A 14,466-nucleotide genomic window follows, 5' to 3' on the forward strand; every position below is an offset into this window, starting at 1 on the left:
GGGAATCTCCTTTGCCTGCAGGCCAATATCAAGTGGCTGCTTTCTCAGGAAATATGAATATATCAAATAATTCTACAAAGATGACAAAGTTTCTGTGTGATTCAGAGAGCAGAAGACACAAAGCTACATTCAGTAATTCAAAACAAACATTTAGAGAAAGGAAACCCAACGCAAATTGCCCACCATAGCACAGAGTGCCTTTTCCCAGAGGAAGTCAAGCAACTCTGTAATTCTAAGTGAGGTGAAAACTGTTTAATGCATCACTAAGTAAAAATCCATTTTATTCTAGCCCCAAATGTAAAATCCATTTTGCTACGATAACTTGATTTTCATGTTACTATAAAATATTCTAATTTAGATGTATAAGACTTGTGCATTTTCTGAGATCCCAGTCATGGTGGTCGTGATCTGATCCCAACACTCAGTGTTTTGTCTTTCTTACAGAGATCAATATTCAATCTCATAAAGATAAGCACACCAAAATCCAGCGTTAATTTATCATCTTTCATTTTAACAGAAACAAACTGAAGGGAAAATCAGAGATTCAGGCACACAGTCACACAAATGGAGTTAATAAATCTGGTTCTTCAGCATCTGCTGCAATTCCTGCTGTAGCTCATGCTCATCTTTACTGAAACACTGATCCCCTCCTCCAGCAATAGGCATTGGGTATATTTTGAATATTGTTTTCTCTCACTTATAGTGTTCATAGAAAGATTTATTGGTAAGAATGCACCCCTGATGCTAAACATGATAATTTTTCATGGAATTTCTTAAATCACAAACAAAAAAAGGATTTTCAAACTTTCAAACAGTCCATATTTATTTAACAGTGCTCTACTTAATAAAAATTGGAAATTCTGTAATTTTTGACAGTATGGAGATGTGTTGTAAAAGTGACTAAAATATTCTGTTAAATCAGCCAGATTCACCCAAAGTACCAGAGGCAAGGGAAGTAATAGTTCTGGGAGCTCAGAGAAAGTGCCTGATGAGTTAGTAGTTGGTACCATGCATTTGAAACAGGCTTTAAAAACTCAGTTCTAACAGTACCAGTTGCTAATCATTTCTTATCACAAGTATATTAACAGCTAACCTTTGTCATCTGCACCAATTTCATGCTTGCCTGGTTTTTGATGATGAGATTTAACCACATTTCTTACCAGAACTTATGCTTTAGATTCTTAATATGAATAATTATCTGGGAATTGCTTGAGTACAGTTATAAATTCTGTTATATTGTTATAATTTTACATAAAAACAGGTTTAAAAATCAAGTGGTTCTTAGCTCTCAATTCTGTATTTACTCAAATCATAGAAACTTTTTTTTCTAGGATATATAATATCAGTATCTTGGTAGATCAAGCATTTGTGCTTTATTATGTATAGTTTTAAATAAAGTCCTTACAGAGCAACACTTTTAAAACAGTTCATCTTGATAAATCAGGAATGTTCTAGAAATGCCTGTTTTGATGTTTCTGATTCAAGCAGTAAAATGTCCCTTTCAGCTTCCAGGCTGGAACACAAAATCTATAAATGAACAGTTTAAAAGTACATTTTTGTATGGTTGTTGAATAGCTGTTATTGTCAAATGGATCTACTTGTTGCTTTGGCCAGGCAGGGTGAACAGCATTTTGCCACATCCTCAGAAATATAAGACTGGATGGTAGAAATGCAAATCTATGTTTATCAAAGCATGTTGAAATACGTTTTGTTATCAAGCACATTCAAATTGTCTTTAAACGCAATTATTTTCTCTATCAGCAATCCCAGCAAATGTGACCTGGGTTATTACTGTTACCTCTGTGATTTGTCACAGTCACAATATTCCACATTTCCATGCAGTAAACAAAACAAAACAAAACCTCACAGACAAACAAGCAAAACTAAACTCACACAAAACAAGAAACAAACAAACAAACTCTTATTAAAATTATTCTTTTAGGCTACAAACTGTTGGAATCCTACCTATCTCTACAGACACCTTAATACCAATTCAGTTGCAGAAGAGTACCATACAACCTTACATCAAGATTTTAAAACATTTTTGTGTTAAACACTCTATCTCTTTATTACCCTCAAACCTTAGCTGTATTAATCTGTGTCTTTGCAGGGTGGCCTGGAAATAAGGTTTGCACCTTGGCTTGGATCACTGCAATGCACTTCTCACAGCATTTCCTGATTCCCTTATGTATTTCTGCAGCTGCATTCCTGAGGTGGGTTATGAGCATTGCACTGCAGAAGGCTGCAAGGCTCTGTTGAGCTGAGTGCCAGCTGAAAGTTGTGTAGTGGGGCTGAGTCAAAGGCAGTGGCAGGAGAGCTGCCAGCTTTCCTGCAACCTTTCTCTCTCCAAGGGGGATTACATCTGCCCTGGTTTCCAATTAGCTTACAGCTCAGGCAGGCAGATCTCTTCTTGCTTCAGGATCATGATGAGTCTGCATTTATCCAGAACAAGCAGCATGAGCTAGAGCATCACACCAGGAGAGCTAATGCAATGTATCCACAGGGTTGGCTGAACCACCAAAGAGCCTGTAGCTCACCTTTTCTAAGGCTGCATCAGGGCACAGAGCACCAACAAATTGCTCTTAGTTTATCTCTGCTATTTGTCACAGGATCCCTCTGTTCTGTTGTACATAGACAGATTTTGCTTTCTTCTATACAGGTTTGTAATTTAAAGGTTTGCATAAGCATCGTAATTTTTTAGAGCTTGCTGTCTCTCCATGAAAAAGAAACCAAAAAAAAAACCACAACACAAAAAAACCCAACAACCAAAGACCCAAAACACTACTAGACAGACCTGTAGACAATCAGCATTTTATTGCTCTGTTTGTGGTGAATGAGGAGGAATGGGATATTCTACATCACCTACTAAACTCCTCTCCATTAGCCAATGCCCTGGGTACAGGAAACTCCAGGCTCTGCTCATTTCTGTGCCTTTTTTGGCAGCAGCAATAAACAGAATTTGGTCCATTCACAGTATTTAAGAGTCAGATTCTTTAGGTACAGTTCCTCAGAGCACAGTGATCACAGGCAGCAGAGAAGCTCTACTGTGAACTTGTGAAATAAAGTCATGGCCATTCTAGAAATACAGAAATTCTGATGAACATACCTGTCTGTCACCGTTCACATTTTGTGTACACTTCATGGTTATTGGGAAATATCTTCACAGGAAGATTTCAAAGCACTGTAACTAATCTGTGTATATTCATGTTTGTGACATTTTATAAGATAGCTGAACTTTTAAGAAGCCTTTCAGTGGAGTTTTGTTCAGATGCTAGAACAACCCATTTGCAGTTGAAGCCCATCCCTGCATTGCTGCCACAACCAAATCTCAGGCATTACTTGCTGCCTTTCACAATTAATCTCTAACACATGAAAGCATTAGTAGTGATTTGGTGTGCTTTATTAAAAATAACAAGCAATTGAACAGAGCCATCATTTTAAATAATTCCATAAAATGTTTATAGAAAAATCACACACATAATTTACTTAAGTTTAGCTGGCTTTTCTTAATCACTATAATATACAGTACAAACCCAGCTAATCTTTATGAAGGGTGAAGACTGTAGAACGGAATATGAAATACATGATTATATTATGCAAGATTCCAGCAGCTGCCTTTAATTGGCCTGGACCCTCCACTGGTGCAAATTAGGGAACACTTTGAAGGCATCCTTGCAGGCATTTCTCAAGATTCAGAAGCTGGCCAAGATACTGATTTGAGGGTAAAGAGTCATCAGGATTGCAGTTAGAAGACAGAAAAAGCAATTTACCTGAAGAAGGTGACAAAGAACTGCACCAGATCCATGATAGTATTGTGCTGTGAGAAGGCAATCTGCAAATAAAATAGAAGTAAATTACAACATTTTCAGAGGTCTTTTTAGGGTAGGGCTTTATGGCTCCATGGATGATTACTTTCAAGCGTAATTTCAGCCTAGTCTGCACCTGCATTTATGATAAAGTGAGATGAGCAACTAATTCCCACATCCTTGCTGGTGTCAAAATACAAACAATGGAATATAATACTTTTACTGAAGTAAAGTTAATAGAAATATCCCCTTAATATGGACAATAAAAACAGTATGAAAAATATTAAGAAACCATATTGTTAATTTTCTTCTTCATAGTAAACTGTTTTGACTATCACCCTCTTCTATTTTAATAACAAGACTGGAACAAGGTTTTAGAGAAGACAAACAACATATAGTGCTTTAAATTAATACATTTAAAATATTTTAATTGTATAATATTAAAATTAATGTGTATGTTAATTTAATTTTAAAAAAGGATAAATCTGGTACATAAGAAAACAGTTTCAAAGCAAATTACTTTAAAGACAAAGTAATAAATATTCTTTTGGACTACATTTTTACAGCCTCACCACAACATACATTAGTTCAGCTTCTTGCTGCAATTTTTGTGAATATTTAAGAATTATCTCTAAGACAGCACATCCATACAGACATTCACACTTGCATGCAATACAGCCTATAATTATTACTGTAAGTGCTTTTTGCTAATGTTAAGAACAGTACTTAATATTTATGTTATATCTACAAATATCTGTAAGTCCCTGTCTCGCTCAGTTTTTCAGTCTATAATTATCAAACTGAAGATACAGAGAATCTTCTACTTAGAATTGTACAAAGTGTTTATCTAACTATATTTAGAGCATTTTCAAATAATTGTTGGGTTTAGAGATCTTTGTGCATTTAAGATCTGATCTTGACTAGTAATTACACCAAATTACTCAGAATTGCTTTCATAGCTGACTGGTGAACTTTTGAAATGATAACGAATGATACTGAAAAATTTACTTTTTTTCTCTTTTTTAAAATTTGTTTCAGGATAAAGCTATAATGGAAATGCCAGTACTACAACGGTGTTACTGTGCCTTGTGCCAGCTAAACACAGCTCAACCTAGACCAATGACTTGAAAGATAATGTCTGAGAAAAGACCAGAAGACTTATTTGGCCCAATATAAAGTGTATCCCAAACACAAACAATAGTTTAAGTACACCTTGTACAAAAATGAAAAGCTTTCCAAATTCTTTTTTTTTTTTTTTTTAGTTTTATTTTAAGTGCTGTCTGCATTCAGTTCAAATACTAGTTAGTGCTTAAATTCACTCTTGATGTTTCCAGAATGTTTTTTACAAGAATCATACTTTAGATGAATGAACTAACACAAGGAGAAGAAAACATGCCAGCTCTGACTGAGTTCACCTTTTGTGACCTGTTGAAATGCTTTTTGTCGAATGCGCATTTAGATTTTGCATTACTACAGTTACTTTCATTCCAGGAGTCAGAATTCCTTAACAGCCTCTGTGAGTCTAGAAACAGCTCCAGTCAAGGGAAAGTCTGCAATCAAAACCCTCAACCTGATCACAATCGTATCAGGAAAGTTTTACCTCAGATTTTTCTAAAAAACTGCAGTGCCTCTATTTCTCTTTATCAACAAACAACAAATATGAAGTAAGCAGATTTACAAAATTTCAATGATTTTATATCATTTTTAATAATTAAATTATGTTCATATTCCCATGCTCAGAGTGTTTTTCACAAGAATGTACACAAAAGGAATGATTCCACATATTCCAACTTCTATTCATCTCATCATCTACTCAAGGTAAGTGCAATGTTCTGTTGTTGGAGCCCATGTTTGCAAATTTATGGAAGAACATCTGTCTGTAAGACTTGCCTGGTAGATTTTATGGGATTTTCCAGAAAATATTCATACTTTAAAGCAGAAACACCGTTAGATATAAAGTTTCATCCCAAAAGTAATTTCCAATTTTAATCAAACATCTTCTAATAATTACATTAGAGTTCATGTATAAAAGATGAACTACAGTACTTTCTGAACAGTATCATGTATCTTAGACTAATTTCAACACAGAATATTAACACAAAGAATACATATTTTAATTATAAGTAGACCACAAAGAAGCAAGCAAATGTCATGAACCTAGGACTGATACAAAGAACCACAATACAATTAGAAGATTTATTTCCATGGGGGTTTAATATAGATATGAATGTAATTGTCTTTTTGCTTGTGCCTATATAGATAAGGGATAAGAAAAGGAAAATTCTTTCAAACCCAGGTTTTCATTTTGGACTTAAAGATACTGGTCACAAATATTTCCTTTGTTAATTTGTATCATACCCATGTAGTCCTCAGTTTCCCCAAAACATCTAAAAAGCTTGTGGAGTCCACAAATACTATCTCTATCTTCTATCTTCTCTTATAAATAAGGATGAAGATAAATATCCTTTCCAACATTTCCTATGGAATAAAATGAAATTCCATATGGAACATAATTTTTTATGGCAAAGGATAACCTCTATTAGTTATTATTATCATTACTGTCATTGTTGTGAACTGCATTTGCATTCCATTAGATCAAAGGAACAACAATGTACAGATTAAATGTAGAAAACTCAGGGAGAATGAGAAGATTCCAAAGCCAAATGTGGGGTTTAAATATACATATATCTCTATATGTATATATATATATATACACATGAAGAAAAGGCTGATGAATGATAAATGAACCGTGGGGATTGTTCAAACAAAAAAAAGATGTGTCTATCTTTTTTCTCTGCCACATTTAAGTTTTTGAAAAATATGTTTTTAAAAAAGCAAGCAAACAAATTTTTTAACGATGCATGGCCTAATTGGAAGACAAGGCATTGTAACTGCTGACAAACCTCTTATACACTTAAGGATTCAAAAGTCAGATAGACAGCAGAATATGTCAGGGAGCACTGCACACCAGGATGCATTGCAACCAACGTTTAAATGCATAGTATTTCTTAATTTTTCATGTTTTGGTTACACACATGATGCAGGAAAAACACTTTACACTGAATAATGATGGATGGAATAGGTCTGCTGAAACAGGAGGAACTTTTGAACACAGATTTTTCCAGCCTTCAGAAGTTAATGCCTGCAGGGATAGAATCATTTTTTCCCATTGTTTCAGTTCATCTTTACCTTGACTATCACTTGCAGCAGTAATAGAGTCCTACAGAACAATAGGTCAAGATCTGTTCCATGACAAAAATGAGAAAATCTTGAAAGTCTAACTCAGGGACATCTTTCATATGGAAATAGCAAGTCTGCCCTCAGAACTTTGTGTTTTAGTTTGAAAATATAGGTGAAGCCATCAAGAAGCTGTCTCCACAATTCTAATGAAACCAGTTGTGCAAAAGGAAATAGAAAGGGAAAAACTAGGTTCTAAATCAAAATTCCACATTTACAGTAAACAGGAACCTAATCCATAAAATGTTTCATATATTCAAATAATGTACACAAAAAGCAATTATAATCTGTGCTCCATTTCACGACATTACCCACTAAAGCAAACTCCTACCTCAGGCTCTCAAACAATGAACAAATACTCCTGTTAATACAATTCTTCCATCCCCCACTGATAATAAATTACGATCGAACAAATAAGAGAAACTAAAATAAATACATGGCAAAACTCTGATAGAAGGTCTAATTACTAAACCTGGAAACATAATGCAATAAGGTCAGACATAACCCAAACTAAACTGCCTGGACTGTGTTGATTATGCACACTTAAACCCTGCAGAATTATTACTTCCTTCAGTATCATCAAAACCATAATTTAATTTTTTCTTGGATAAAACTATTACACTTGCACACTGGTACTAGGTATGTAGTGAATCAGAAGGAATGGATACTGACTGAACATAAAGGCTGATACATTTTGTTGTCCATCACCTTTCACACTTTTTGACTGAAGCTACTTCAGACAAAAAGCATGAAAGTCAGCTGAGCAAAACATTTGTGTAGATGGCCACACTTTTGTGAATAACGTTTTTTATAAGGCAAATGTAAAAGATCAAACACTGCAATAATTTGGAATGAGGATGCTAGAAAATTTAAACACATCATAATTTCTCACATTTACATTTTGTTGTACCAATTGAAGTTTAGATATCTACTCTGCAGAGTATCTGTCGAGACTGCAGAGACCCAAATATAAACTGTTTTAAAGACATTATTATGTACTACATAATAAATTTGGGGAGGGGAATGCACCTATGGGTATCTTTAAACTCAGTAAATACATGACTACTGAATAATCAGCAGTTACAAAGAAAAGGGATAAGATACTCTGATTTCTTCTTTAAATATAAACACAATTATAAGTACAATTATATATTGGGCTATTGAGAGAGTAAAAAACGGTTCTGACTCTTCTTTCTATTGGACTTAAGCTGTGAAGAGTGACCTGCACAAGTGAGATGGTAGGGAACTGTCAATTTCCCTATGGAAATATTTAACAGGCAAAGCCCAAAGTTTCTTTTTCTTTTCCCTTGGAAAACAGAAATTCCAAGAGAACATCGTAAGAAAGATACAAGATAATGAACAAATTACATCTGTCTAACTAAGGAAAACATTAAACTCTTGGAGGTTAAAAATGGCACACATTTATTCCATATATTGGCTTTCCCAGAACTTGAAAAAGAAATTTTGAAATGCATCTGAATTTTGCCATGTGGAATATGCCAAATCTAGTCCCACGTGTGAACCTAGTCTAAATTAGTCAGCTAGCTTATAAGAATCAGCAGAGATAGGAAGGCACTTCATTGGTGAGTGACTAAAATAGATGTGGGACTCTCATAACTTGAAAGGAATTACCCAATGGAGCTGCCATTTCTCTCCACTAACAACACAGGGACTCTGTGAACAGTTTGGACTACAGACCTAATGTCAAACTTAGAATATAAATAATGTTAGGAGAGATAAATTTCTCCCATGGTTTGTAAGTACTCAGTGGGTATTTCTGTAAAACAGTGTAATAATAAAATAGGCAAAAGAAATATTTGTTGTTGGGATTAAATGATCTGAGAAGCAATATGGAGCTGAGTGCCTGCTAGCAGAACCCTACTTCCTTCTGCTGTATTCATGCCTGTAAAGAATTCTGTTTGATGTTGACAAACAGTCCTCCCAGATGATAAGATTTAGTGATAACAAAACTTTCATACTGATAACATAAATAGAAAATGAAAGATAACAAATAAATTCAGAGTCGGAACCACAGCCTTCACATCAAGATTTGACAAACAGCTTCCACAGATTATCTCTGCATGCTGAAGCCCTGTCTCTCCTGCTGGCACACACTACATTATCCAAATACCCACCCCTTCCTTTCTCAAAAAATGTAATAATTACAGGGTATTATTTCCACTATTCAGAGACATGAGAGGCTGAAAGACAATCTAGTTTTCTATTCAAGTAAGAATAGAGATATTCCTCAAGAAGGTTGTAACAGCTGAACTTTTTTCCTACCCAATAGGCATTTTATCTATTAAATTAAATATACATATTCCACTTCTTTATATCATTTTGTATTTGTGTACACATACGAACAAACATATACCACACTGAAAAACCCCACATTAATAAACTCCAAGAAGTCAGGAGAAAATCTGGGGGAGGGAGTTATTATCTAACTTACAGTTTTATTCTGTATGCAAAGCATTTTCATAATGATTCATATAGACATTATTAAGAAATTGAAATATTGAATATTAAAGTCAATGAAAGAATGAAAGAAAATTAAAAGACACTGACAAGAGAGAAATGACATTTTTCAAAATTAAATTTAAAAAAAGATTAGAAGTAATTGACACAAAGACCTACAGTACTGGAAAGTTATTTTAGACATGAATCTTTACAGGATTGAGTTTTCCTACAAACTTGTGTGAAACAGCAGATTTCTAGACAACATCTTTCAAAACTCTGGTTTTTAAAAGCCTGCCTGGATTAAATGGACAGGAAGAAAAATTAGATACAGAAGGGAAGGGAATGAAGTGAGAGAATTTGTCAGGCAGAGTTGAATGATTAAATTCTACTACAAAGAGAAGCATTGCATGACGATATGGTTTTGTTTGTCAAGCTACATTAAGGAAAAGCCATTTTTGTCACTTGCTAGAATTGAATTTTCCTTTCAACCCCAGGTTTCAGCTTTCTTGTTATGACTTCTCCTGACATCTTATTATGACTTGATAAATTAAGGAGTTTCCCATCAGGAAAGCTGCACCTGTTACGGAATGTGCTCTTATATGTTATCATCACAGAGTCACAGAAATGGGGATGGGGAGGAACATCACAAACTGAGGCTGTTCAGCTTCCCACTCAAAGCCAGGCTGCTGTCAACAGCAGATCAGGCACACAGTGCCTTTTTCCAGGTAAGTTGTGTAAACCTCCAAGAGTGAACATTCCACAGCCAGTCCAGAAAATTTGTTTCAATGCATCATGGCTAACACAATGAATTTTTGCTAATGTTCTCTCTGAATCTCCCAAGGTGCAGATTCCTCTTCTACTTGTATTCTGAAGTTTGTAAACAGAAAAAGGTCCCACATGGAAGATATTCTTCACCATTCCTAAATAAAACAATACATTTACACTGAGCTATTTGAATGATTGTAGAACTTAACCTGGAGGTCATGGCATTTAACATCCATGCCAATGTGTATGTGCAGAAATATATATACCAGAGATGGAAAATGTGCTGCTTAAATGATAAGATTCTTTTCAAATTTCTCTAAGGTTTTTTTTACATATACAGTAGAGCTGGTTTTGCTAGACAATCTCCCAGTTAACCCACTGGCTGGTCTCCAGACAAATAAAAATGATAATAAATTTTTTATAAGGCTACAAAAAATGAATTTTTAAAATTTATGCAATGTTTTGTTCATTTTAGAAATCAAATACTTGGTTAGAAAAGGCAAAACATGCCCTGAATTTTGCATAAAGATCATGCCATTCAAAATAATGTATGTAAAACCCATTGTGAGATGACAAGAAAAGGGCAAAGCATTTCCTTAAACATGAAGAGAGTAATTTCCCAAAGTTTATTGTTATAAATGTAGAGCATGCTATAAAGCTGTTGGAGCTGCGGAATAAAAATTTTGTATTTGCAATGGCACTTTTCTTGATTACCGTGGATTAGCATATTTATGAGGTTACTCAGCCTCAGGTTTAAACCCACAAATCAAAGGTTTATATCAGCATGGGTAATGGATTACACAGGAGTCTATGGCCTACGATATCCCAGAGGTATCTGTCTTTCAGAAGATTTATGTATATAATACCACTTTGTAGAAATTACACTTTCTGATCTTTTGCGTGGTGCTTGGTGATTCCCCTCTCTAATGTCTAGAACAACCAAGAAGCACATTCTCAGTCAGCAGAGAAATTCATTGATGTATTTTCTTGTTCTCCTCCTCACCTTTTGATAAGCCCATGAAAGACAGAGGCTCTAATTCCTTGATGTACATAGCACTGCTACAATGAGAGTAGCAGTCAGTGTGAGCATGTTTGATGCAATTACTTCTCAGAAGAGGAAGGAATCTGCATTCCTTCAGTCATCAACAGCACAAGTACTCAAATTGTGTTCATCCTATGAAAGGCACTGTGATAGAACACACATGAAATTTTTAAAAGTCTGTATTTTTTTTCTCCACAGGTGAGTGCTGATTACATTACTACCAGTGGCTTTTGGCTACCATTTGGCTACCATTACATTACTACCATTTCCTTTTGGCTTCAGAAAGACCAGGATTTCAGAACAGAATGCAAAGACAAGAAACTGAAATGCTCAGTCCTGCCTCTCATGAAAGATTTGCCAAAAGAGAAGACAGGTAGGCGTTCTCAAGACCGACTGTACTTAAGTGAAAATTTTGGCCATCATTGTGAAATGATGACAAAGGAAGACAACAAAATCTCATTAAACTGTAGAGAGAAAATGTTCTTCAGTTTTATGATCATTTCAATCTGAAGATCCACAGCTCATAGGAAGGTAGGGTATGGGAATTGTTTACATGTGTGTGCATGAGCGTGAAGATAAGAGGATACATAGTAACCTGTATAATTTAGAAAATCCAACATAAAAATGTATGAGGAAAAAACCCAGACTGATTAAGCTCTCTGTATTGTGTACTTATTCCACTGAAGGAAAAGTGGGGACAGGTTGTATGAATGGGATGATGTCCACTTATGATGTCCACAAGGAAAAAGAATATTCTAAGATTTTCTGCTGAAGGAGTAACAGACCACACTAATGTGAAAATATTTATTCCTTCAAATAAAGGGGAAGTGGTTGACTAACCTATAAAACACCCTACATACCAAGAAAAAAAACTATCTAACATATAAGCAGGAGAATGAGTTCTATATTTTCCCTTGAAGAGGTGATCAAAATGCAGAAAGTGACAACTGAGACTTTTACAAAATAAAATTAAAATTAAATGGTGAGGATTAACAGAACACATTGTGGTTCAATTTTGTTATGTTAATTTTACTCTCTTTCATTTAACTTTTATCCAACATTTGAAAGTCCTGTTAAAGTGCAAGCTGTAATAAATCTGAAAAAAAAAAAGAAAAAGCAGATACAGCAATCAGCTTGAGACTTCACTAAACCTCGTGGTACATTCTGTAGAGTCAGGATGATGCTCCACTGATATATCACTGAGGATATGCTGTCACATTCAGAAAAGTATTTGTAAAAAGTGCAGAGAAATGTGTACTGGTACTAAGCAGAAACCTTTTTTAATAACTTTCAGAAATCAGGTTGGGAAAGGTGGATGAGTAACTGGGTTTTGAGAAGACTAAGAAGGATGTGAAAACAAAGAGCAGGTCCTGCTCAGCTGACACTGATTTCCAATAAAGGAAGCCATGCTGACTATTTGGCAATGACATGCTGGACTACACTGATAGGAACTGGCAACAGTCATTCCCATGAAACTACAGCATTTGTAGCAAAGTTTTATACCTGAAATATAGAAATGAGAGTGCAATGTATGAGATGTATCACCTAGGACTGTGATCTGGCTGGATACCTGCAAAGCTCAGAAGGGGCTTGGGGAAAAATAGCAAGGAATATCAGTCAAATATATTTAAATTCATAAAGGACTTACTGTTGAAAAGAAAACAAATATTCAAAGTTATCAGCACTGAGTGTACTTTTAAACTTCATTTTTTAAACACTCGATTTCCCAGTGTATTTTCCAGAAGCTCTAATTGTTTAATTAGGCTTGTGCAAATCAACAGTAACCATTTGTCTGTTGAACAGCTTTTACAAAATCAAAACCTAAAGAAAATAAACACACTTTTGCAGCTAGAGCACTTCATGCTTTCAGAGAAAGAAGAAGAATACCTTTCAAGAGCCTTACATAATTATAATGCTGGCCTGAACCCTGTCAAGACACAGGTTGTGCCTTTTCCTTTCTCATGTTGAACACTTCATTCCAGCTTGAGGCAGAAATGTTAAGGTCTGCTTTGGGGGTGATTGTTCAGCTATTGAGATTCTTTTCATTTGACTAGGAACAGAGAGGGTGTCTGCATAGCTGAGTTTGATCTCAAAATAGTGAACATCATCTTTTGACAAAACAAGTATATGAGTCAGGGCAAAGATCCTGAAAAAAACCACCACATTCAGAGAGATAATTCAGTAATTTTAGACAAAATTTCAGGACAAAGTACGAGGGCTTCTGCAGAAAGCTAGGAAATTTGAGGTTGCTGCTTTCTCCTGTAGCTACTAGTTGTCAAAAATTGGCTGAGCTGGCCCCAAAAAAACCATAAAACAGTTTTGAGAAGCCTTTCTAAGAAAAAATTACTTTCCTAATATTTGAAAAAAGGGAAAAGGTTCTGCTTTAAAAAAAAAGAAGAAACTGAGTGAAAACTTGGTTTAACCCTGAAATATTTTTCCTGGAAAGTTTTAGAAATAAAAAATGCAACTTTCTCCAAAAATTTTCCCACAAAATCATCATATCTGACAAACCCCAATTATTGCACTCTATAAGCCTGAGCAGGCTTTTTCAAGAGAGCTATGAGCAGGGCTCAGAGGAACAAATACCTTAACAGACAATTCAGATGATCTGGCTTCAAGTGCAGGAAGGTGTTGAATAACTCAAGTTAAGAAATTAAAATCATACTCTTTACTCCCTGCAGGGTGAACTCCTCACACACAGATTTTAAAGTATCTATCTTGCCAACAGTCATATGTAAGGAATATCCTCAGAGTATTCCAGGAAAGATTTTCAGTACATTTTCTGGGACAAAAATACTGCAGAAGGATATCTTCAACTAAATGCATTGACTACACTCAAAAAGAAGGGTTGTTTTCTTTTCCTCAGTGATTGCAGAAATTCCCCAGATCACTCCATTTTGCCCAAAACCCCTTTTTCCAGATGAGAACATACTCATGGTTTTCAGCGAGAGAAGAACATACATAGAAAAAATAGAGATTTGTATGTTTATTATTTCTGAGAGAGAACGCTTAATTGGTTTCTAGCTGCAAGTGAGGGGTTTTTGCAATTATTTTATGCATCTGTAGAGGGCTTAATGCTGATTTATGTTGTTTACTGAAATCTTGACTTAGCCTGTTGGGAAGCAGTACAACAAAACCATGTGACCAAATTCAAAG

At 35.1% G+C, this 14,466-nt stretch overlaps 1 protein-coding gene across 4 annotated transcripts in view; it reads right to left on the minus strand.

Annotated features, from left to right (window-relative positions):
- The window catches only part of ATRNL1 (attractin like 1), a 431,564-nt gene that overhangs the window by 214,762 nt on the left and 202,336 nt on the right, over positions 1-14,466 (minus strand). For all 4 annotated transcript variants that reach the window (XM_085064762.1, XM_085064761.1, XM_085064764.1 and 1 more), the window contains exon 25: positions 3,771-3,832. In XM_085064762.1, the coding sequence (XP_084920888.1) occupies positions 3,771-3,832 (62 nt within the window). The remainder of the gene's footprint in view (positions 1-3,770; positions 3,833-14,466) is intronic.

The sequence above is a fragment of the Lichenostomus cassidix genome, chromosome 6 (assembly GCF_008360975.1).
Source record: "Lichenostomus cassidix isolate B80296 chromosome 6, HeHo_3.0, whole genome shotgun sequence".
Classification (NCBI taxonomy): domain Eukaryota; kingdom Metazoa; phylum Chordata; class Aves; order Passeriformes; family Meliphagidae; genus Lichenostomus; species Lichenostomus cassidix.